The sequence below is a fragment of the Taudactylus pleione genome, unplaced genomic scaffold (genome assembly GCF_031769625.1).
Source record: "Taudactylus pleione unplaced genomic scaffold, aTauple2 ptg000117l, whole genome shotgun sequence".
Classification (NCBI taxonomy): Eukaryota; Metazoa; Chordata; class Amphibia; order Anura; family Myobatrachidae; genus Taudactylus; species Taudactylus pleione.
The window spans coordinates 18,563,235-18,587,500 of record NW_028284519.1 but is presented as its reverse complement, the minus strand read 5'-3'; the positions used below and the strand labels follow the sequence as shown (position 1 = coordinate 18,587,500).

The window sequence follows — 24,266 nt, the reverse complement described above, 5'->3', positions numbered from 1 at the left end:
TTGAAGCATAAAATATCCAAGAAATGAGGATTTGTGCAGGAGAGCTAAGGAAAGCTGCTTACTCCTTGCTACTCCAGGCCACACCGTTCCATCTAAATGGACTATTTGATTTACTTCTGTTCTTATTTTGCTTTTTTATACATAATTATTTGACAATTTCTATATTTCTTTCACATGTTGATTCAGTTTATTTTTGTCCTGCACTTTTGTACAGCCAGGTTTATCTTCATGGCATTATCATAGATCTATATCCTCCTCTAACACGTGTCCACTTGGTGATATTTTGATTTAGCATAGATTGGACTGAGCTTACACAGGTCAATGATATTACTCCTATTTAGGAAGGTTTATTTTAGTTTTCTTCCCCACTAGAATATTTGTAATAAATGTTAACACTTGAATTTCTATACATAAAACATATGAGATTATACACATCCACTGACATGTATATAGAAGGGAAGTGGTCGTAAACATGCGCACAAGCCCGAATACAATGCAGGGTAATTATAGCAGTCTTGCGCTCATCTCTGCATCAGCCTCATAATGTACATTTCACACTACGCACAGCTGCACATGGGCAGAGGTCTCCAGTGTTACTAACTAATAACAGTGCAGTGCTTTTACAGGCATCACTCAATGAGGACTCAAGGTGACACCTTATTGAGAGACTGCCATTTGCAAGGTAGCCTATCACACCACTTCTTATTGGTGAACTCCCCAAACATAACATGAAAATTCTGAATGCTAGAAGAGCTGATGGTAAAATCCCAGGTGAGCGACGCTCTCTGTTCTACTAGTAGAGGGAGTTAGGGCTCAAATAATGTCGGTCTGGCCGGAGTTCTCCCTTAAAACTATAGCTAGTAACATGGAATATCCTCAGGATCAAGTCTCTTTTTTCATGCAGTGATCACATATACATTTTCTGGACAAATTTAAAATGTTGACAAACTATCACATGGTTTAAGTTTAAAAAAAATCTTTATTTTTTGTAAAGGTTTTTCCACATTTTAATGAAACAATTCTGTATTGCAACAACCCCATGACACTGATTTTGAAATAGTAATAAAAAAAAAAAAATGACATTCATAGCAAAGTAAAAATATAGCTCCTCCCATTAAAGGGCAAGGCCATCACTGATTTGTTGCTGTGTCCAACATCATGTAATTAAAGCAGCAATTTTCTGACCTCACAACAGTCTACATTTCTGATAAAAAGAAAAACTATATATATTAAAAAAGAAAAAAAAAAAGGGTTAAATTTTCACACCTTTTGGGACAACTATTACTTGTTTTCCATAATTGTCAGGGAATTTTGCATTCCTATTGTGACTTTCCACAATACAGCCAGCAAATAACCCACTGTGAGCTGAACAAGTTAGAAGTACAACTTAAATACATTTGAATTAATTTTGACAGCAAGGGGTTTTCGCATGATGCATACCAGAAGGCGTACTGGAGATTGTGTCAACCTGTAAAGGACCTATAAAATATTCTTTACATTGTGGTTATAAAATTGAGAACATATAGATAATTGCCACTCCAGGTGGCCGGCGTAATGTCCTGTACAGTCACACTACAGCATAACAGCGTACAAAAGACAATGGTACATTTGGGTAGGCTTTTTGAGATGCCATAAATGTAATATCCTTTTTTAGATATTGCTTTTAAAGTTTTTACCAAATTAAACTTTGGTCTTGGGAGATAATAGGTAACTAGCTTTATCTTTAACTTTTAGCGCGTTTTTTTTTTTTTTTTTTTCAGAAAACCAATTATTAGATTATATTGGAAGTTGTAGAATCAGAAGTCGCTACTCCAGTTCCCTGATTGTAACAATATTAAAAAAAAATAAAAAAAATATCCAGACTCCTAGTGTCTTTTCCATTGGGTAAACATATATTAGCTTTTCAGTTATATTTTTATAGTTTATCTTTTGTGTGTTTTCCTTATAGATTCCAGATAAGATATGAACCGCCTCAGATTTGTTCTCACATTGTCCAGAACGCACAATTGGTCGGTACTGTATTTCTCTCTGCCTTCTTTACGGATCTGTTGGACACAAGAAAGAATGTAAGGTAAGGAATCTATTCCACATCTCCTAACGAACATCCCATGGACGATGGAAATAAGTACTTGTAAATATGCATTCAATGCACACAGTCAACACATGTTCTTAAGGCAAATCATGATGATATTTTTTAGACTAAAGGCTGGGTACACAATAGACGACCCGTCAATGCGACGCCCGACGGTACTGAATGATATACCGGGTACACACTGCGTGAACCGGTGAAAGACCGCCAGATATATCGTTCACCTACACCATGCACCTTCCTGGCATCGGCAGCTGGGTCGCCCAGTTGTTCAAAACGGAATGGCCCTGGTGTTGGTGCTCGGAGCGCGCATAGTGATACACACTAGACGATCCAGATGTCGGTCCAATCCAGCATATCGTCCAAGAAATCGTCTAGTGCATACCCAGATCTGATATTTGGATAATCTAAATGGCAGCTATTTTATTTCTATTTTTCATGTTTATGAAAATGTACTGTTTCCTGATACAATCCTCTCCCTAGCTGCTTCGCAGTTTTAGTTAGCGTTACTTTTAACCACTTAACTGATTTTTTTTTTTTTTTTTGGGACAAAACCGGTCAGAAATTGCCAGGTCCGCAGGAAAGTCATAGGGGATCCGTTCTGTAGAACAAATTTCCTCTTCCAAAACACAGCGGGACGGTGCGGTCGCACCTTGGGCCTCATTCAGAGCCGTTCGCTATTTGCGTTCGTTCGAAAACAAGGGGTGGCTATGCAAATGATCCGTTCGCACATTGCAGTCTGTTCCCACCTCTAAGTCTGAACGAGCGAGCAAAACATACGCTCGTTTATTTGATAAAAACGCCCCCTGGCCGCTCGCACCATACGTCATGTCCGCTATTTATTAGATTAATCGAGTACATCGTACAGCGTATGAACTGCTCGCTATTCTTGAGGTTGGTTTTTTCAACCGCTATTTTGCGAGCAGTTCTGAGTTAAAAATAACCCAGTGACGTGGTCATTGACGCTGCTGTATTAATTATGCACACCCATAAAACGCCCATTTTGACCTTTAAGCACGCCTGCGATCAGATCTCCACTCCCCGTTTTCAAGCACCTTCCCCTGTTACCACCCACATACGCCTCATTCTGTCACTCAAAATAGCAGGCACTCGCTATATTGCGTACAAATGATTTTCGGCCGCACTGACTGGTTCGCGCATGCGTACTAAAAACCGTACGCATGCGCAGATGTGCGAACATCGCTCGGAACGAGCGTACTGCCGCTAGCGAGTGGCTCTGAAAGAGGGCCCTTGTCAGCTGAAGCACAGTTGGCTGCATTCCCATCCCACGCGACGTCAGTTAACTGGTTAATAGCAGTAATGGCTCCAGGGCTGGAAGCGGTTTACCCACAGATGGTAGGGAAACTCAGTTCTTCCTGTCAAGAACCATACACACTGTCCATGTTTCCTTAAACTGCATTTACTAACACACAGAATATGTAAAAGTTGATAACTACACAGCAGAGCACGCATTTGTAAACAACATCACGCCAGTTACAGCCCGTTACATTGGAAGCTCAGATAGACAAGCAGCAAGTCCGTACCTTTGCCTTGAAAGCTGGTTGCAATTTCTTAAGGGCTTGGAGGAGATTAATCTCCACTGCAGCCTTTTCCGATTCCTCACCATCGGCGAATACATCAAAGAGGGCATCCAGCGCCCCCCCAGACACTACCAGAGAGGGATCATTAGCTGCAATTCCAAGGAGAACATTTCCTATCAGCTGGAAGGGGGAGGGGAGGTGTAAAAAAAAAAAGTCAATTTACCAACACATTTCAATGCTGTGATAGGTTTTTTTTTTTTTTTTTTTTTTTAAATCTGGGTTCATAAAGAATTACATTTTCTAACATATCACATAATGAAGTCATATGACTGCACTGGCACTTGTGAAATAACACCCAGCATGATATCAGCGGCGATAGGACCCGGGCATGCCGGGTTCCGACGGGAGGGAAGGGACGTGTCATGCTGCTGATGTACCAGATAGGTCGCTCCGATCCGCGGGACCGGACGACATGTTGTCTAGTGGGTACTCACCTTTATACTCTACTCATAAGATGTATCTGCGCTACTGAATTTAATTATTCGTCAAGTCTACAATCATTTATTCAATTTGCAAGCAAAACGTCTCCCAGGGATGGGTCAGACAACTCAGGAGTAGAGGAAACCCAATACAAAGTACAAGAGATGTATCTGCTACTTTTGTCTAGGAACCAAGCTGATGTCTTACACACACACACACACACACACACACACAACACACACACACACCTCCCCCACCCCCCCCAAAAAAGGGGGAAGTGTATCAAACCTTCTAAAGAGTGAAAAACTGAAGCTATTTCTGATAGTGGCCAAACAGCTTCTAGCTAGCATTTATCAAGTACATTCTATAAAAATGATAGGTAGAGGCTGATTGGTTGCTATGGACAACTTCTACTTGTCCTCTTCTCCACTCTTTAGAATATTTGCTGCACAGAGTTGAATTAGGAAGTACAAGAGGACATCTGGTGAATCGGGGGCATCTCTGGAAGAAAGCCTGGGGCAGCATCCAGCTTCTCTCCTCCATGGTAACAGTGATCAGGTGTAAACTAAATTAAATAGTTGCTGATATTTGAAGCACTATTAGATCCAAATTACACTCAAAATTGGTTCTGGCATTGGGGCAGGCTAAAGGTTCCAGCATATTCCCCTCAATGAAATACATGTATACAGCGGTAATAAGATGTAAAAATGGTTCTAGTAAAATGTGTACCAGGACTGACCATAACACATCATGTAGTAAGCGCTGAATGGCTTTCAGCCCAAGGTCTTATTTAATCTAAAGCCAGCACTAATTTTGGAGACACTTCTCCAATTCAATAACCTCTCAGTTTATCATTCCTTTAATAGAACATAAAAATAGCTTTAATGCTTCTGTATATAGGAGTTCATGCTGTGACTAGATGTACCTTCAGCTTGTCTGCCGTGTTCTCAGATTTCGCCAGTGTGCTGCCCGTGATACCAATAATACTGACTGCGTTCACCCTTGTACTGGTGTTGCTGCTGGAGACACAAGCCTCACAAAAGCTCATTATTTGTTCTGGGGTCATACACTGTAAAGAGAAGCCGGAATCAATAACTTCATATTGGTCATTTCACTATATAAAAAATATATTATTTATATATCTTCAGAACAAGGCAGCAGGGAGAGAGGAGAAGAAGCAGACTAAGTCAAAATGAAGAAAGTTCCATAGATGTTGACACAAACACTTTCTTTAGGTCGGCAGGGGGGGGGGGGGGCTTGTTTATATGCACTCAGACAGGCTGCAGGTCTCCGTTTGGTGGACACATACCTGTGTCATTCCTTTAGATGCCATAGTCTGTAGTAATGCTCGCACAGCACTGCTCACGGCTTCTAAAAATTCATCTCGCTTTGGGATATCTAATGTCAAAAACAGATATTTCATTAAACCAACATATTTCGATGCTAGAAGACAAGCAATACGCAAAGTCATCTTGGAAAATAGATGATGTGTCAAGCGGTTTACAAACACTGCTCGACCATGATCATACTGTATATTTTTGTGCACTGTGAATACACATCAATCCCCTCACTATTAGTGCTTACTGATACCGCACAAGTACTTTGGCTCATTGTAGTCAGCAGCCAATTAATGTCTCATCATGATTTTGGACTGTGGCAGGAAACCGGAGCACACTCTATAGCTATAGAACAGGCTGTCCAAAAGGGACTTCTTAACATTTGCCGTTGTTCCTTATGGGAGCACCAGGAAGTGAACTACAGTGTGTACAGGAGGCAATTCTTTAAAAATGTTAAGGAGAGGCCAGCCAGCTTAAGAACGATTATCTGCAAAGCAGCAATTACTGTAAATGGCAGTGAACATGACAATGCTTTCGCTGATGTCATCACTAGAGATTGGGCTATTTTCAGAAGATCCTTTGTTGCACCTGAAATATGTATAGCAAGGAGCCAATGCTGGCGGGAGGTGTGTCACAAAGATGTGCTGCATATGAGCAACGTTATATGTTATCTACCGATATTGTTGATCTGCCAATGGCATCAGGACTGTGATGGCCACTGCCAGGATGATGATCCAGCCCCAGGAGATAAGAGCCTCCAATCAGGTAAGCAAACTAGGAAAGCACTGCCCTGCGGGGTTACAGCTTCCTCTGATCTGATAGAACAAATGGAGCCTACAGTGAGGAATCGTGAAGTTTGCACTTTTTCACTAAGTGGATTTCCTGGTGGATCGGTTGTCCTGTGTAAAGTAAGGCGATAGTGGAGCAGGACCACCGCCTTGCCTGTAGTGACAAGAGAGAAGCCTCTACAGTAGGGGTCAGGGAACATTTTTACCGTTTACCCCAAAATATATTTAGATACGCCAACGTTACCCCCTTGATTTGAAAGGAAGGAAATCATATAGTAGTGCCCCCATAGTTATCCCCCTGTAGTAGTGCCCCCATATAATGCCCCTGTAGTAGTGCCCCCATAGTTATGCTCCTGGAGTAGTGCCCCCATAGTTACGCCCCTGGAGTAGTGCCCCCATATAATGCCCCTGTAGTAGTGCCGCTTGTACAAAAAAAAAAAAAACACTTACCTTAATCCCCACTCATGCATACGCTGCCGTCCTGTCCGCCCGGCTGCTCCTTGGAACTATGGGAGAGACGTCATGACGTCTCTCCCATAGTGCGCATGGAAAGAGCCGGAAGCTGGAGTTCAGAAGAGAACTCCAGCCTCCGGCTAACGCGGCGCTGCAGTAAAGGAGCCGGGCGCCCACTGGTAATAACATCTCAGCAGGCTTAGATCCTCCCTGCGGCACAGCCGGGCATGCATATGAATCAATCTATATTATAGAATGATTCGTATGAATGCCCGGCTGTCCGTCCATTACCCCCAGGAATTTCATTTTTACCCCATGTGGGGTAATTTACCCGTTCCCTGACCACTGCTCTACAGCGTTAAACAAGCCTGGAGCAGATAAGCTAGGGATGGCTACTAATAGAATGATATTCTGCTCTTGTGTCCATTGTGTGTTATGTTGCATTCATTGTAGTGCAAGGGTTTTAATTCCTTTTTAAAAGTGCTATAATTGCTTTTGGGGTATTTATGTTAATAAACAGGCTTAAGGCAGCCCGATAAGTGCTGATTTGATATGGGAGCTTTTGCCGGATTGATACCAGGTGCAATCAGCACCAGTTGGCTAGTGCAAATAGTCTTAAGGCCGGTACACTAGTGTGTACAGACCTAGTTAGTGACGAGACCCGGCATCAGCTTGTGCTTACACACTTGCCGATGCCGGGAGCGACAGCAATGCTGCATTCGGCAGCATGGTCCCCGCTAACGATATCATGTGGGAGCGCACACCGTTAAGAGACATAGCGGGTAAACACTAGATTATGTGCTTGATATGTCGCTCCGATCAGCTGGATCAGACGACAGATCATCTAGTGTGTACCCAGCATTACAGTGCTCATGACACAGAGTTAAGAATTATTCCAAGATTGGGTGCCTGACGAGCGCCTCCCACAGAACTGCCTCATCCCAAGGTCATTCAAACTCAACATGGGGAGTATGTTTAAATAGGAGAGGTATGAGTCTTACATTGTGGGTGTGCTCTCATTACTCGGTTGCTAGCCATTACTGGTATGTACAAGTGGAGTATTTAAACTGTAATACTGCTGATGTGGTATCGTACATAAATGATGTAATACCATTACCAATGTTATGTTGCAGCTTCATTCATGACAAAAGTGCAATACATAAAATAACATCGTGGTCAATAGATGTTACACACAAAAAAATTAAAGGATACAAAACGACAACAATTAAACTCTATTACAGGCTAGGTAAAGTTATATATTAAAAACAAACTAATTGGTTTAGCTTCCACAACAAACTAACATTAGACCGACCCCATTTTTAATTTGCAGGCATGGAGACCTACAAGTTTTAGATTGCAGACCATACTGAGATGTGTACATGGTACTAATGTAAAAATGAACAACTGCTTCCACTTCTGGTTAATTATAGAAATTTCAGCAAAAACATAAAAATGGTGTATTTATTACATGCAGACAGTTTAATTTGTTTGTATGCTAAATAAAAAGCTACACTTGACAATGTATTTACATGCAAACCAGTATTTCTTTCATGAAGGATTAATGAGACCAGATATTCTGTAAATGCAGTAGAAATTCAGAGCCATTCTTTCATTCCCTTCATAAAGTTTGTAATATGCAACAAATTCTGCAACTTTATTTACATGTCTTAAATCCAATAAATATAATAGGATTTCCTAAACTATTTGAAATTCTAGAATATCAATCCCATCAAGTGTCAGAGAAGCCAAACTATTGAATCATGTACAGATAACCTAGCATAGCCCTAATTGTTCATCTAAATCTCTCTGCATATTTTTTTTATCTGGCCCACCTGCAGTGTAGTATGGTTTTACCAAGATGAACAATGACTTGCTATATCTTACTCTGTTCCCAATGCTGAATCATGTCCATAGTTGTTAAGTCGACATTGAACATGTAAACACTGCTAAAAGGTGGACTGTTTTCAATGTGACACATGAAAAACAAAGCAAAAAGCACTATAATTAGAAAGGAAATCCCTACCTTTTTCAGTGAAGACTAATTCTGAAAGGTGCAGTGAAAGCTCCTGTAATGCGGATATTCCTCCCAAACTCTCCATATCCAGCATAGACAAGATATTATGTAGGCAGGTCAGAGCCCTGTGCTGGACGATGTACAGTCTGCAACAAACAGCATTGGTTCTTTATCAATGTAACCTAGGCATCCACAGTTCGTTATCTCCTGGACTAAACTCGCATTCAGAATAAACCAATAACATTTATAAGAGGATAATTAAACATAGCAAACACATATGTAAGCTATTTACAAAACACAGCACCTAAGTGCATAGGCGAACCCTTTACTGTAAATATACAATCACATGAACGTTATTAAAGGTTTCTGTTGCAATAGGATGTCATCACCAGATGTGTAATGTGTGACACCAATTTAAAGTGTGTTCATTTGATTGAACCCTATGTTTCCAGAAAAGAGGGGAAATAAAATAAAAGTTACTTTGTAATTAATGGCTTCCACGCTGCCGTCTGTCTACAGATCTGTAATGTATCACCATTTGGGAAATGAGTCTTTTCCAGCACCTAGTGGCCAAACAGAAAAACACAGCTAAATAAAGTTGAAATCAACATATTCTACCCTTCCTTAAGCATTAAAGACTTTATAATTGACCTAGATAATGGATAGGCAACTTGTGGCGGTCCAGCTGCTGAAGAACTATACATCCTAGCATGCCCTGCCAGTGTTTGGCTGTTAAGGCTTGCTAAAACTGTGGCGAAGCAAGCTAGGATTTATGATAAATATACATACTGTAAGCCCAGATTTGTGTGTAGGCCAGATTTCCAAACGCGGTCCTCAGGGCACCCCAATAGTTCAGGTTTTACATTACAGTGTGACCAAGTGGCTGTAGCATAAAGGAGGAAAATGGATCTTCTTTATGTGCAGGAGCGTGAAAATGTCCCAGTGAGGGTACTGAATCCCCGCTTTTCTAACTATATGATGTGGGCAATATGAGTGAAGTGATATAAACTGCTGGCAAAGTAACATTAGTCACTGAAAGACTGCTGTCACTCCCACACCCTTCCCAGTGACGCCTAAATCCTGCCTCGCCGATACAGCCATGGCTACAAGTATTCCCCAGAGTACTGGAGACGGAGCGTGTGTTATTATGAACTGCACCTTTTTTGGGATAAAGTGGCTCAATAGAGCAGAATGTATTTCAGCAGACAGACAGAGTGGTGACATCAGCTGGCCGCCTCCATCCATCACTGCCTTTTCCAGGCACAATTCACTCTCATCACTGCTAGAAAGTTCTTCCCATTCATCATCAGATGGATCTGAGGACATAAAAATACTATTTATGTAGCTATACACAACACAATGTGAAATACACTATAATGGATGGCACCCAACACTTTAAAAGATAATTTTACCCTTTAGATGACTACAACCGTCACTAAATACATTACTTCAGTGGTTCTTAACCCTCGCGTATCCCCAACTGGTCATGTTTTCTGAAATTATGCCTGTGGAAGCAGCTGGGATAATTAACTCTCCTATGCATGATTAAAGAAATCCACAAAACCTGACCCGTTAATGGTACTTGAGGACTGGAGTTGTGAACCCCAGCATTACTTTATGCTTCTGTATCCTTTTTTTTGTCCATCAAAGCCTTTGTACCAACTTGGCAGAGTTATTTTAATTCTCTTGGATATGGTACAAATCTACTACTACTACTCGACAGAAGTGTATTCAAGTGCCGTGCTGGTCAGCATCAAATTTAAATGTCGTGCTGGTCTGCATCATATCTAAATGTCATACTGGTCTGCATCATATCTAAGTGCCATGCTGGTCTGCATCATATCTAAGTGCCATGCTGGTCTGCATCATATCTAAGTGCCATGCTGGTCTGCATCATATCTAAGTGCCATGCTGGTCTGCATCATATCTAAGTGCAACAAACTAAATAACTTCATAGAGATCATATAAAAGCTTGGATTGGGTTAAAAGTTGTTGGAGGGCAATAATTTAAAGTCCCATGAAGGCAAAATAGCCCATTTAAAGGGAATGATCGCTCCCCGCCAGCTCTCACTGCTAATGACAAACGCGACAAAGCAACGCGCTGTCAGAGTATGCAGGGTTGCTGTGTCCCTGTACAGAGAGCAGGAATCATCCCTACCAACTAAATACATAGTAATTGTTGTACAGTCTCCCATTAGAGAAAGACACTGCCGTGGAGCTCCCCACCTGGACCCGCGACTCTATGCGCGTTAGCTCCGCCCCCTTCTTTCACGCTAGTGCCGGTTAAGAAAAACTTTCCTACGCCGGGATTAGAGCTGGCGACCTTAAAAGTTAAGGACCAAGGTTGGCTGCATTAGCCTGCTGAATTATTGCAGCTCAGCTACACAGGGAGCGTCGCAAGCGGGGGAAGGCCATTGGGGCAGGCTTGCCTACCCTCCCGATTTGACCGGGAGCCGCTCCCGGCCCCCAGGGAAAAGCAGGCAAGCCTCCCGGCATCCACCAACCCTCCCGACCACCCCCAGAATAAACTAGAAATCCCTGCAGCGGGGGTGGGGGGTGATGCGATTCGCGCTGAATCGAGTCATCTTGGCCCCGGCCCCTGCTTCACAATGCCGAAAATGAATGTGAAGAGGGGCCGGGGTCGACGCGATTGTGCGGCTCCGCCCCCAATATGTAATAACTGTCCGGATACGCCCCCTGCTGTTAGCCGACAATCAGCTCCCTCCCGGAAGGAGGGAGACGATTGTCGGCATGTATGCAGTGGGGTCGCAAATTTATCTCAGTCCCCCCACAAGTTCGGGGAAAGAGATTTATACTTTCCTCTGCTGGCGGTCAGGACTGCCAAAAAGGCATAGGGTAGCACGGACGCAGCTTCTATAGTAAGCTCCATGAGCTACTGCCAGGATGCCTGGGACCCGGACACACACTCTTTATTAGTGGCGGCAGGTCCCTCCTGATGCCTCCATGTAGCAGGCTGACAGATGCAGCTCTCTGTCAGTCTGTCCTCAATGCTTTGGGAAGCTATGAAAATAAATAAGGTTAAAATAAATATAAAAAGACTAAAGGAGTCTATTTATCAAGCAGTGAAAAGTGTGGAGAAGTTGCTCATAGCAACCAATCAGCTCCTATCTATTATTTATAGACTGTATAGACCAGACCATCAATTTACACTAACAGTCCAGGTTTTAAGGATAGCCATACTTGAGCACAAGTGACTTAATTAGTACCTCGGTTATATTGATTTGAACAATCTGTGTACAATCATGGATATCACTAAAACCAGGACTGTTGTGCCTTGAGGACCGTGGGTGGGAATCACTGGTATAGACTGTACTTGATAAATACTACTTGAAAAGCTGATTGGTTGCTATGGGCAACTTTTCCACTGGTTCACTTCTCCACACCTATCACTGCTTGATAAATAGACCCCTTAGTTTTGGGCTGAGCTCAGCCCCATGTCACCGGCTTCTCGGGCACAATTCTACAGCTGGGGCTTCTGGGAGATAAAGGGGGAGGAGTCACTCACACTTAAAGATTTAAAGTGCCAGCTCCTCTCATCCATCAGTCTATACCCCACTGTCTTGAACTCCAGTGTCCCCTGGTGGATGAAGGAGAAATACCACTCAGTATTGTAAATATACAGTCAGGTGCATAAATATTGGGACATTGACAGAATTTTCATATTTTGGCCTCTATTCACCACCACAATGGCTTTGAAATGAAACAAACAAGATGTGCGTTAACTGCAGACTTTCAGATTTAATTTGAGGGTAATTACATCCAAATCAGGTGAACGATGTAGGGATTACAATGGTTTCTATATGTGCCTCCCACTTTTTAAGGGGCCAAAAGTAATGGGACAAACTAAACAATCCTAAAATCTAACTTTCACTTTTTAATACTTTGTTGCAAATCCTTTGCAGGCAATTACAGCCTGAAGTCTGGAAAGCATAGACATCACCAGACGCTGGGTTTCATTCCTGGTGATGCTCTGCCAGGCCTCTACTGCAAATGTCTTCAGTTCCTGCTTGTTCTTGGGGCATTTTCCCTTCAGTTTTGTCTTCATCAAGTGAAATGCATGCTCAATCGGATTCAGGTCAGGGAATTGACTTGGAAATTGCATAACATTCCACTTTTTAGCCTTAAAAAACTCTTTGGTTGCTTTTGCAGTATGCTTCGGGTCATTGTCCATCTGCACTGTGAAGCGCCGTCCAATGAGTTCTGAAGCATTTGACTGAATATGAGCATATATTGCCCGAAACACTTCAGAATTCATTCTGCTGCTTTTGTCAGCAGTCACATCATCAATAAAAACAAGGGAACCAGTTCCATTGGCAGCCATACATGCCCACGCCATGACACTACCACCACCATGCTTCACTGATGAGGTGGTATGTTTTGGATCATGAGCAGTTCCTTTCCTTCTCCATACTCTTCTCTTCCCATCACTCTGGTACAAGTTGATCTTTGTCTCATCTGTCCATAGGATGTTGTTCCAGAACTGTAATGGCTATTTTAGATGTTGTTTGGCAAACTGTAATCTGGTCTTTCTGTTTTTGTAGCTCACCAATGGTTTACATCTTGTGGTGAACCCTCTATATTCACTCTTGTGAAGTCTTCTCTTGATTGTTGACTTTGACAAATATACACCTACCTCCTCGACAGTGTTCTTGATTTGGCCAACTGTTGTGAAGAGGTTTTTCTTCACCAGGGAAATAATTCTTCTGTCATCCACCTCAGTTGTTTTCCGTGGTCTTCCGGGTCTTTTGGTGTTGCTGAGCTCTCCGGTGCGTTCTTTCTTTTTAAGAATGTTTCAAACAGTTGATTTGGCCACACCTAATGTCTTTGCTATCTCTCTGATGGGTTTGTTTTGATTTTTCAGCCTAATGATGGCTTGCTTCACTGATAGTGACAGCTCTTTGGATCTCATATTGAGAGTCGACAGCAACGGATTCCAAATGCAAATGTCACACCTAGAATCAACTCCAGACATTTTACCTGCTTAATTGATAATGAAATAACGTGGGAATAGCCCACACCTGTCCATGAAATAGCTTTTGAGTTGATAGTCTCATTACTTTTGGCCCCTTAAAAAGTGGGAGGCACATATAGAAACCGTTGTAATTCCTACACCGTTCACCTGATTTGGATGTAATTACCCTCAAATTAAATCTCAAAGTCTGCAGTTAAATCACATCTTGTTTGTTTCATTTCAAAGCCATTGTGGTGGTGAAAAGAGGCCAAAATATGAAATTTCTGTCAATGTCCCAATATTTATGCACCTGACTGTAATATGGTAAAATCTCAGCGTACGTGGTTTTTTGAATTGTCCCCAAATGTGTAGCGATCAGGAAGAAGAAACATGTTGAATTTCTGAGTAATGGTCTAGAATCCTCAGAGAAGTGCTTAGTATCTTGTATAGAATATCTACTTTAAGATACTAAGAACAAAACTGATCTTAATTTATCTAATATCAGATATTTGCAAAATATGTACAAACCATCGCTACAGCACATGTTCACAATCATTTCCAATGCGGATTTCTGGGCCACCAGCAAGTACGAAGCTTGCCCAAGTTCCTCTTCGGACACCTACAACACAAGTACATATTGACTGAGATGAAAGAAATAAAAAATATGAGATATGGTAAGAACTTACCCTTGTTATCTCTATTTCTACGAAGTCCATAGGGTTCCACAGGATACCTTGGGGTATAGGTGTGACGTCAGTCGCAGGGCACCAAAGAGTTAAGCTTTCAGCCTCCCAGGATGCACTAGGTCCCCCTCCTATACCCCGCCCCCGGGCCAAGGCACCTCAGTTAGTTACCAAGCCATAGGCCGGAGGAGGAGAAGGAAGAGAGAGAACAAAGATCTGGACACATACAAGAATCACATTCTCACCAGAGGGAGACGGAAAACCGGTGGCCAGAGCAAAGCCCATCTGCAGCACAGGTGCGACAGGGCGGGAGTCCTGTGGAACCCTATGGACTTCGTAGAAATAGAGATAACAAGGGTAAGTTCTTAGCATATCTCATATTTTCTACTTCAGGGTCCATAGGGTATCCACAGGATACCTTGGGGATGTCCCAAAGCAGTATCCTTTAAGGGTGGGGACGCTCCTGTGCAGAAAGGAGAATCCGCCGCCCGAAGGAAGCATCCTGAGAGGCGAAGGTGTCAAACCTGTAATACCTCACGAAGGTATGGACAGAAGACCACGTAGCAGCCTTGCAGATCTGAACTGCCGAGGCACCACGTCGAGCTGCCCACGAAGGACCCACAGACCTAGTGGAATGAGCCTTCAGAGAAGGAGGGACCGGTAGGCCTTCATGAAGATAAGCTTCAGAAATAGCCATACGGATCCAGGCTGCCAAAGTTTGCTTTGAAGCAGGCCAACCCTTTTTACGGAAGCCATAGAGGACAAACAAAGCGTCCGACTTCCTAAACAAAGAAGTGCGGTCAACATAAGTCCTTAAGGCCCGCACAACATCCAAAGAGGCCTCACCCACGGAAAGACCCGGTGAGTTAAAGGCCGGAACAACTATTTCCTCGTTAACATGAAACTGGGAAACAACTTTGGGAAGAAACTCGGGCCGAGTGCGGAGCACTGCCCTGTTCCCATAAAAAAAACCAAGAAAGGGGGTCTACAAGAAAGAGCCCCTAACTCAGAATCACGTCTGGCCGAAGCAATGGCCAGAAGGAAAACAGTCTTAGCTGTTAGCCATTTAAGATCCACTGAGCCCAGTGGTTCAAACGGCGGTCCTTGGAGAGCCCTCAGGACCACAGCCAAATCCCAAGGCGCCACAGGTGGAACAAAGGGCGGCTGAATGCGGAGAACACCCTGCATAAAGGTGCGCACATCCGGGATTGTAGCAATCCTACGGTGAAACCAGACAGATAGGGCCGAAACCTGTACCTTCAAAGAAGCAAGGCGAAGCCCATGATCTAGTCCCGCTTGCAGGAAGGCGAGAATCCGAGACAGACGAAACTCCCGCGGTGCATAACCTCTCGGTCGACACCACTGGAAGAACGTATGCCACACGCGATGGTATATCCTCGCGGAAGACGGTTTCCGAGCTCGTAACATGGTACGCACCACAGAGCTGGAAAACCCCCGGGACCTCAGCATGGCCGTCTCAACAGCCACGCCGTCAAAGACAGCCGAGTCAGGTCCGGGTGAAGGCAAGGACCCTGAGACAGAAGGTCCGGTCGTAGCGGCAACCGCAGAGGACTGTCCACGGACAGACCCTGAAGGTCTGAGAACCAGTGCCGTCTGGGCCACGCGGGAGCTATCAACAGGAGCGTCCCTCCTTCCTGTTTGAATTTCCGGATTACCCGTGGAAGAAGGGAGACCGGAGGGAACAGGTATGCGAACCGGAACGTCCACCGGACGCACAGAGCATCCACCAGAGACGCCCCTTCGTCTCTTGTGCGAGACCCGTACACCGGCAACTTGTTGTTGTGCCGGGACGCCATGAGGTCGATTTCTGGAAGACCCCACCTGTCCACCAGTAGTTGAAAAACGTCCGGGTGCAGGGACCATTCCCCCGGATGAACGTCCTGGCGACTTAGAGAGTCCGCCTCCCAATTTAGCACTCCCGGGATGAAGACCGCTGATATGGCCGGAAGATTGCGCTCCGCCCAAACCAGGATCCGAGAGACCTCTACGAGAGCCGCCCGACTGCGAGTTCCTCCTTGCCTGTTTATGTAGGCCACGGTGGGAGCGTTGTCCGACTGGACCTGCACCGGGCGACCCTGGAGAAACCGCTGTGCCTGCTGGAGAGCATTGAAGACCGCACGGAGTTCCAAGATATTTATTGGAAGCTCCGCTTCTGTCGGCGTCCACCTGCCCTGGAACAAGTGTGGACCCGAAACTGCTCCCCAGCCCCGAAGACTGGCGTCCGTTGTCAACAGGACCCAATTTGGAACCCAGAACGGACGTCCCTTGTTGAGGTGGGTCGTCTGTAACCACCACGCAAGGGACAGGCGAACCTCCTGGGTGAGCACAATCGTCTGGGACTTCAGAGACTGAGGCAGCCCGTTCCACTTGGACAGGATCAGGTGCTGCAGAGGTCTGGAGTGAAACTGGGCGTATTCCACCATGTCGAACACCGACACCATGGAGCCCAGTAACCTCATCGCCGAGTGTAAGGACACCCGGCGGCTGTGCAGGCAACTGCGCACCCTTGACTGTAAAGCAAAGATCTTGTCCTCCGTCACGAAGATCCTTTGCTGTCCCGAGTCCAATAAGGCTCCAAGATGCAGAATCCTCCGAGACGGGATTAGAGTGGACTTCTGCCAGTTGATTAGCCAGCCGTGCCGTTGCAGCAGTGCAATGGTCAGGTCCAAGTGGCGTAACAGGAGCTCTGGAGATCCTGCCACTAATAACAGGTCGTCCAAATACGGCAACATGCGGACTCCCTGCAGCCGCAGAGAAGCCGCCATGACCGCCATCACCTTGGTGAAAACACGTGGTGCTGTTGCCAGGCCAAAAGGTAACGCCCGAAACTGGAAGTGGTCGCTGCGGATTGCAAACCTGAGGAACTGTTGATGGCGCAAAAGAATAGGGACATGCAGGTAAGCGTCCTGTATGTCCAATGACACCAAGTAGTCCCCAGGTTCCAGCGCCAGAATGATGGACCGTAGGGTCTCCATCCGAAACTTCGGGACCCGCAAAGACTTGTTGAGTGCTTTGAGGTTGAGAATCGGACGATATGACCCATTGGGTTTCTGTACCAAAAATAGATTTGAATAGAAACCCTGGCCCCTCTGGGAGAATGGAACAGCCACTATAACTCCAGCCTGGAGCATAGTGTGCAATACCTTCCGCAGCTCCAACACTGGGCGAACTGTAGCAGGCGGCCTCCCACCCTGGGATCCCCCAAAGGGAGGCCCGGACCGTCAGGCCGCAGGCTTGTCATCTGGCTTGGGGGCCGGACGTCTGGTACTCCATGCCTGCTTCCGGGGCTTGACCGATTTCTTAGGGCCAGCCTGTCGAGGAAACGACTGTGGTTTGGGCCTGCCCTGGGCCCTAGATGACCGAAAGGACGATGGTCCCGAACCAGAAGGAGCAGCGGCCGACGGGAGACAAGCAGATTTGGCTGCCGCCAGCGTGGCCACAATCTTATCCAGATCCGGACCGAAGAGAACTTCTCCGGTAAACGGCAACGCTTCCAGACCTTTCTTGGAATCTGCGTCCGCCTTCCAGGATCGCAGCCACAAGGTGCGACGAGCAGCTACCGCTGCTGAAGAAATTCTAGACACCAGAGTACTAATGTCTAGAGCCGCCTCGTTGATGTAGGTGGCCGAATCACGGAGATTGCCAATCAACTCCGCCTGTTCGGCCGGACAGTCGGATTCAAAAGACGCCTCTAATGAATCCGCCCAGCGCTCCATCGCTCTGGCAACCAAGCAAATGGCCATAGCCGGCCGTGCTGCCCCCCCTGCAAGGGAATAAGCGGACTTCAGGCAGATTTCTACCTTGCGGTCCGTAGCATCCTTAAGGGAGGACATGGATGGCATCGGCAATGTGGCACTACGGACAAGACGGGTCACGTGAGAATCCACCTGTGGAGGGGATTCCCACTTAGCAAAATAATTATCCGCGAACGGATAAGCCACCGCCAGGCGTCTCTGCGGCTGGTATCTTTTGCCAGGTTGTTTCCACGCCTCCTCTAAATGGTCCACCAACTGACCCGAAAGAGGAAAGACTGTGGCATCGCCCTTCACATCTTTGAAAAAGGCATACTTAGATTTAGCCGCTGGGGGAACTTCGTCCTCAATCACCAAGGCTGTGCGGACCGCCCGAATAAGTCCAGGAATATATACTTTGGACTTAGCATCAGCGTCCTTAGTATGGAGAGGTTCCTGATCGTAAGGATCCAGAATCTCCCCATCATCAGACGTCCCTTCGTCATCCTCATAAGGAGCGGACAGAGACGCCACCTGCCTTTTATGAGGCCGCATCACAGACTCCCCTTGCAACACATCCGACAAGTGCTGTACAGAACTCGTCAGGGAGTTAACCCACGCTGGCTCCTGAGAACCCGGGAGCGGGGAAATAGGGAGACTGTGGGGTACCACCAATTGTCGTGGGAACCCCTGCATGGGTGACGACACCACAGACTGCTGGGACAAACCCATCGGAGTAAACGCGGGCTGCGGAGCTAACTGGCCCACTAAAGCTGTTAACGCCTGAGCGAAACAAGCCCAGGGCGGCTCCTGTACCGGAGCTGTAACCGTAATAGGCCGCGCCATGGACAAACACTGCCGGCAAAGGCCCTCCGCGCTACCCTCCCCCTCCGCTAACGGTACTTTGCACGTGGTACACTGTAGCCGGAGGGGAAAATCACTTTCAGACATGATGGCACCACGTATGTGACCTCTCTCACCAATTAAGTATTAAATAGGCGAGAGACCACCCTGCAGCACCGCACCGCAAGGGCTTTAGCAGAAGAACAGGGACAGTAATAAAGCTGACAGTTTAGAGAAGAAAAGTTACAGGCAGCGCTAGCACAGTCACATACAATGCAGCGAAATAACAATTCCTGCACTAACAGCGCTGATCACTCAACTACACAGACACAGGGCCTGGTAGGACACAGCGCTGCATACACAGACCTGAGCCACAGCGGAGGAGAGGTATGCGGGGGGACCCAGACCACGATGCTTCCGTCCAGCGCTTCCAGCAGCGTTCACCATGCGTTCTGGAGAAGATGGCCGCCGAGGAGCAGAGAGGAGGCTGGCCTGGGGGAGGAGCGCTGCCACAGGACCAGTCGGCAGCATGCAGAGAGGGCTGTGTGCAGCGGGGGAGGCGCCGGCTGTGAGACAGGGAAGGCGCGCTCCCCTGGCATGCATTTAACCCCTGGGACGCCGCAGCGCTACCGCTCTGCTGCGGTCCGCTGTCCCAGGGGGTAGTGGAAGCGCAGGTTGGTCGCCTGGCTCCACGCTGCAGCCAGTCCCCAGGGAGCCCCCTGCCTGGGGACTTAGGACCATGTGATCAGCGGGGACCCACCGCGGGACCCCGCTGCTTACCTCTGTCCCCCTTGAATCCGGCCATGGTCCGAAGCATCTGGGGTCACCGCTAGCTGTGACCCCAGACGCCCACCAGCATCCCCGGATCAGTACCGGCGGGGTGTAGGGAAGACAGCATGGACGTCAGGACTGACTGTCCATGCTGTTCATCCAGATGTGCAGCCACAGCTGCATGAAGAAAAAGCTTCAGGGGCTCTTCTAGCCCCCACTCCAACAGGTGCACCCGACTCCGGCCGGGCACCAAACTAAACTGAGGTGCCTTGGCCCGGGGGCGGGGTATAGGAGGGGGACCTAGTGCATCCTGGGAGGCTGAAAGCTTAACTCTTTGGTGCCCTGCGACTGACGTCACACCTATACCCCAAGGTGTGGATACCCTATGGACCCTGAAGTAGAAACAGTTATTATTATTATTATTATTAAAAAAAAAAATACATTTGGACTATTTTTTTTTTTAAAGTAATAGTTGCCCTCAGATATTAAAACAAGCATTTCAGCTTGAGTAATACTCATCCACATGCACCAACACCAGACCTGGAACCTTTGTGGAAACTATATTAGTCAAATACAAATAGCAATACCTTGTGGTGAGGCAAATAAGGCTACAAAGTATTTCTCATTACATTACAGATTAGAATGCAGTTGACCTCTTTATCACATATCTCAGCGGTTCCTAAACACAGCCATTACAGTCCACGTTTTAAGGATATCAATGCTTGAGCACAGGTGACTTAATTGCTGGGCTCAAGCATGGATATCCTTAAAACCTGGACTGTAATTTGCGGAGTTTGGGGACCTCTGCCATATCTTCGTACTTTATATATTTGACCTACTTTCAATGAGTCATATTGGAATGTGGGCCTGGACTAGCAAAACAGTTATTTTTGGTGAGACTATATCAGGGGTGTTAATAACCAAGTACCAGTGGAGAACAGTGCACTAAACCATAGTAGCCATGCAATTAAGCATGTGTAATGAATACAGACTTTGTAACTCAATTAGAAGCAAAGATCATGACGTGTGATGGAACAGTGGGTAAATGTGGGTAATGGCAACACATTGCAGGTACAACATTTCTCATTACAATTTACATCCCCATAGAAGCTCTACTACCGTCTATACTGTCTTGAACTCATGTCCCTTAGTGGATGAAGGAGAAATAAGCGAAGTTGCTCTGCTGTAATTATCAGCCACCGCACATTGCGGATAATTGAATAGATCCCCTAAACTAAAAGCCCCCATACATCAGAGATTGATTGCAGCAATCGTGCAATTTGCAATCGATTGTGTATAAAAATCTTTCCCTTCTTCAATCGATTGCAGAGTTGCCACAATCGATTGTGTATAAAAATATTTCCCTTTTTTCAATCGATTGTGGCAACTCTGCAATCGATTGAAAAAGGGAAAGATTTTTATACACAATCGATTGCTGCAATCTATCTCTGATGTATGGGGACCTTATCTCCACTACAAGCACAATCTGATCAGGACTTCCAGGAGCAGGGCAATCAAACCTCAAGTTTTCCCTACAGGTCATGTTTTGAGGATTTCTGCCTGTGAAAGCAGGTGGGATCATTACTGACACAGCATAAGATGAACTCACCTGTGCATGATTAAAGGAATCCACAAAACATGTCCTGTTGGTGTTACTTGAGAACCCCTGGAATAGATTATATTGGTCCGACCACCCAGAGCTGTGCAATTTGACCAAACATGGCTGGCTATATTGAATGCAAAATGTGGTCATGTGGTGATCAGATCTGGCCTGGTAGAGAGCAAAATCAGATCAGTTGATGACTTGCATCAGTGCGTTTGAGAAGAAAGACATCTATACATGTTGGTATCTGTAAGCCTTCAGTCGGTAAAATCCATTGTTGGCAAAAAGGAAATGGCCCTCAGTCATACCTTAGCTTATATCTGGGATTGGAAATATGGAAAATGACCTGCCAAAATATCATAACTTTAATCTTTTAAAGGTCCATTATACTCTACTTACTGGGTTTAAGTCAGAGAAACCAGTATTACTCTGTTCTTTAACTGCGTCATCCATCATCCCGTCCTCTTCATTCAGAGTGGCTTCTTCCAGGATTGCTGCCGCCTCTTCTGCTTCAGCCTCGGAGGCAGCTGCTCTCAGTCGAACAGATTCGGCTTCTTTCATCTGTATAATGAATTTCCCAGCATCCAGAGTTAGGACTTCTGCGAGTATCCTCAGTATGGCGTTCAGGGACTCAGCCTGGCTGCCAGGCGGTATCCTCTCTTTCAAGTTCCAAACTGTACCTGTTGTATAGAGAGCGTCAGTGTCGCCAGCTGATAACAGCCATAAACACTAAATGCCATACAGGAAGTGAGGGCACTCACACATAGGAAGCAACACTGTCAGATAGCTTTGCAATTTGATTATTAATACACCATGTCAATTATATATTGTATTACACATACATCATGTTAACCATACTACCTTCATATAATTCCCTTGTTATGACCTAAGGGCCTGATTTAGATTTGGGAATAGAGAGAGATATCTCTCTCAACTGATCATCTTGGTGAAACCATGCTGCACTGCAGGTGGGGCAGATTTAAAATGTGCAGAGAGATTTAGATTTGGGAGGGAGGTGTCCAAACTGACATCTAAATTGTACAGTAATAATAAAGCTGTGCAGTATTTGTGAGCTACATGCAAAAGCAGCCAGTATTTACCCTACATGCAAAAAAATCTATGTATTTACACCCCTTGCATTGCAACATGGTTCATCCAGGTACACAGTTAAGTGCTCTCTCTGTCTCTATTCCCAACTCTGAATCAGGCCCTAAGTACAGACGCAGTCACTGCTTCATACTATTGTACAATGGAACAACTCAAAATATTTACCCCCTCATGATGCAAGACCATCATAGTGGATGAGAAACCATTAGTTATGAGACTGTGGCACTTGACTCACAAGCAGCTATTCACATCAATGCATTCTCATGAATAGAATAAGTAGAATGTGTAGGCTAGAGGAGCACTACCATTACTCTGTGATCCTTCATTCAACAATATGTCATTTTAAAAGGACCACTAAGCCCCAAAATATAAAATTTTCAGATATGAACCATGGGAGATAAAAATATGAGATATGGTAAGAACTTACCCTTGTTATCTCTATTTCTACGAAGTCCATAGGGTTCCACAGGATACCTTGGGGTATAGGTGTGACGTCAGTCGCAGGGCACCAAAGAGTTAAGCTTTCAGCCTCCCAGGATGCACTAGGTCCCCCTCCTATACCCCGCCCCCGGGCCAAGGCACCTCAGTTAGTTACCAAGCCCTAGGCCGGAGGAGGAGAAGGAAGAGAGAGAACAAAGATCTGGACACATACAAGAATCACATTCTCACCAGAGGGAGACGGAAAACCGGTGACCAGAGCAAAGCCCATCTGCAGCACAGGTGCGACAGGGCGGGAGTCCTGTGGAACCCTATGGACTTCGTAGAAATAGAGATAACAAGGGTAAGTTCTTACCATATCTCATATTTTCTACTTCAGGGTCCATAGGGTATCCACAGGATACCTTGGGGATGTCCCAAAGCAGTATCCTTTAAGGGTGGGGACGCTCCTGTGCAGAAAGGAGAATCCGCCGCCCGAAGGAAGCATCCTGAGAGGCGAAGGTGTCAAACCTGTAATACCTCACGAAGGTATGGACAGAAGACCACGTAGCAGCCTTGCAGATCTGAACTGCCGAGGCACCACGTCGAGCTGCCCACGAAGGACCCACAGACCTAGTGGAATGAGCCTTCAGAGAAGGAGGGACCGGTAGGCCTTCATGAAGATAAGCTTCAGAAATAGCCATACGGATCCAGGCTGCCAAAGTTTGCTTTGAAGCAGGCCAACCCTTTTTACAGAAGCCATAGAGGACAACAAAGCGTCCGACTTCCTAAACGAAGAAGTGCGGTCAACATAAGTCCTTAAGGCCCGCACAACATCCAAAGAGGCCTCACCCACGGAAAGACCCGGTGAGTTAAAGGCCGGAACAACTATTTCCTCGTTAACATGAAACTGGGAAACAACTTTGGGAAGAAACTCGGGCCGAGTGCGGAGCACTGCCCTGTTCCCATGAAAAACCAAGAAAGGGGGTCTACAAGAAAGAGCCCCTAACTCAGAAACACGTCTGGCCGAAGCAACGGCCAGAAGGAAAACAGTCTTAGCTGTTAGCCATTTAATATCCACTGAGCCCAGTGGTTCAAACGGCGGTCCTTGGAGAGCCCTCAGGACCACAGCCAAATCCCAAGGCGCCACAGGTGGAACAAAGGGCGGCTGAATACGGAGAACACCTTGCATAAAGGTGCGCACATCCGGGATTGTAGCAATCCTACGGTGAAACCAGACAGATAGGGCCGAAACCTGTACCTTCAAAGAAGCAAGGCGAAGCCCATGATCTAGTCCCGCTTGCAGGAAGGCGAGAATCCGAGACAGACGAAACTCCCGCGGTGCATAACCTCTCGGTCGACACCACTGGAAGAACGTATGCCACACGCGATGGTATATCCTCGCGGAAGACGGTT

At 45.8% G+C, this 24,266-nt stretch overlaps 1 protein-coding gene across 1 annotated transcript in view; it reads right to left on the bottom strand.

Annotated features, from left to right (window-relative positions):
- Positions 1-971: 971 nt before the first annotated feature.
- The window catches only part of HEATR3 (HEAT repeat containing 3), a 35,026-nt gene continuing 11,731 nt past the window's right edge, over positions 972-24,266 (bottom strand). The window contains exons 7-15 of the mRNA XM_088471885.1: positions 21,726-22,006; positions 14,203-14,293; positions 9,861-10,018; positions 9,183-9,265; positions 8,712-8,848; positions 5,420-5,508; positions 5,036-5,179; positions 3,634-3,810; positions 972-2,045 (exon numbers count right to left, since the gene is read on the bottom strand). Coding sequence (XP_088328011.1) covers positions 1,923-2,045; positions 3,634-3,810; positions 5,036-5,179; positions 5,420-5,508; positions 8,712-8,848; positions 9,183-9,265; positions 9,861-10,018; positions 14,203-14,293; positions 21,726-22,006 — 1,283 coding nt within the window. The 3' untranslated portion in view covers positions 972-1,922. The remainder of the gene's footprint in view (positions 2,046-3,633; positions 3,811-5,035; positions 5,180-5,419; positions 5,509-8,711; positions 8,849-9,182; positions 9,266-9,860; positions 10,019-14,202; positions 14,294-21,725; positions 22,007-24,266) is intronic.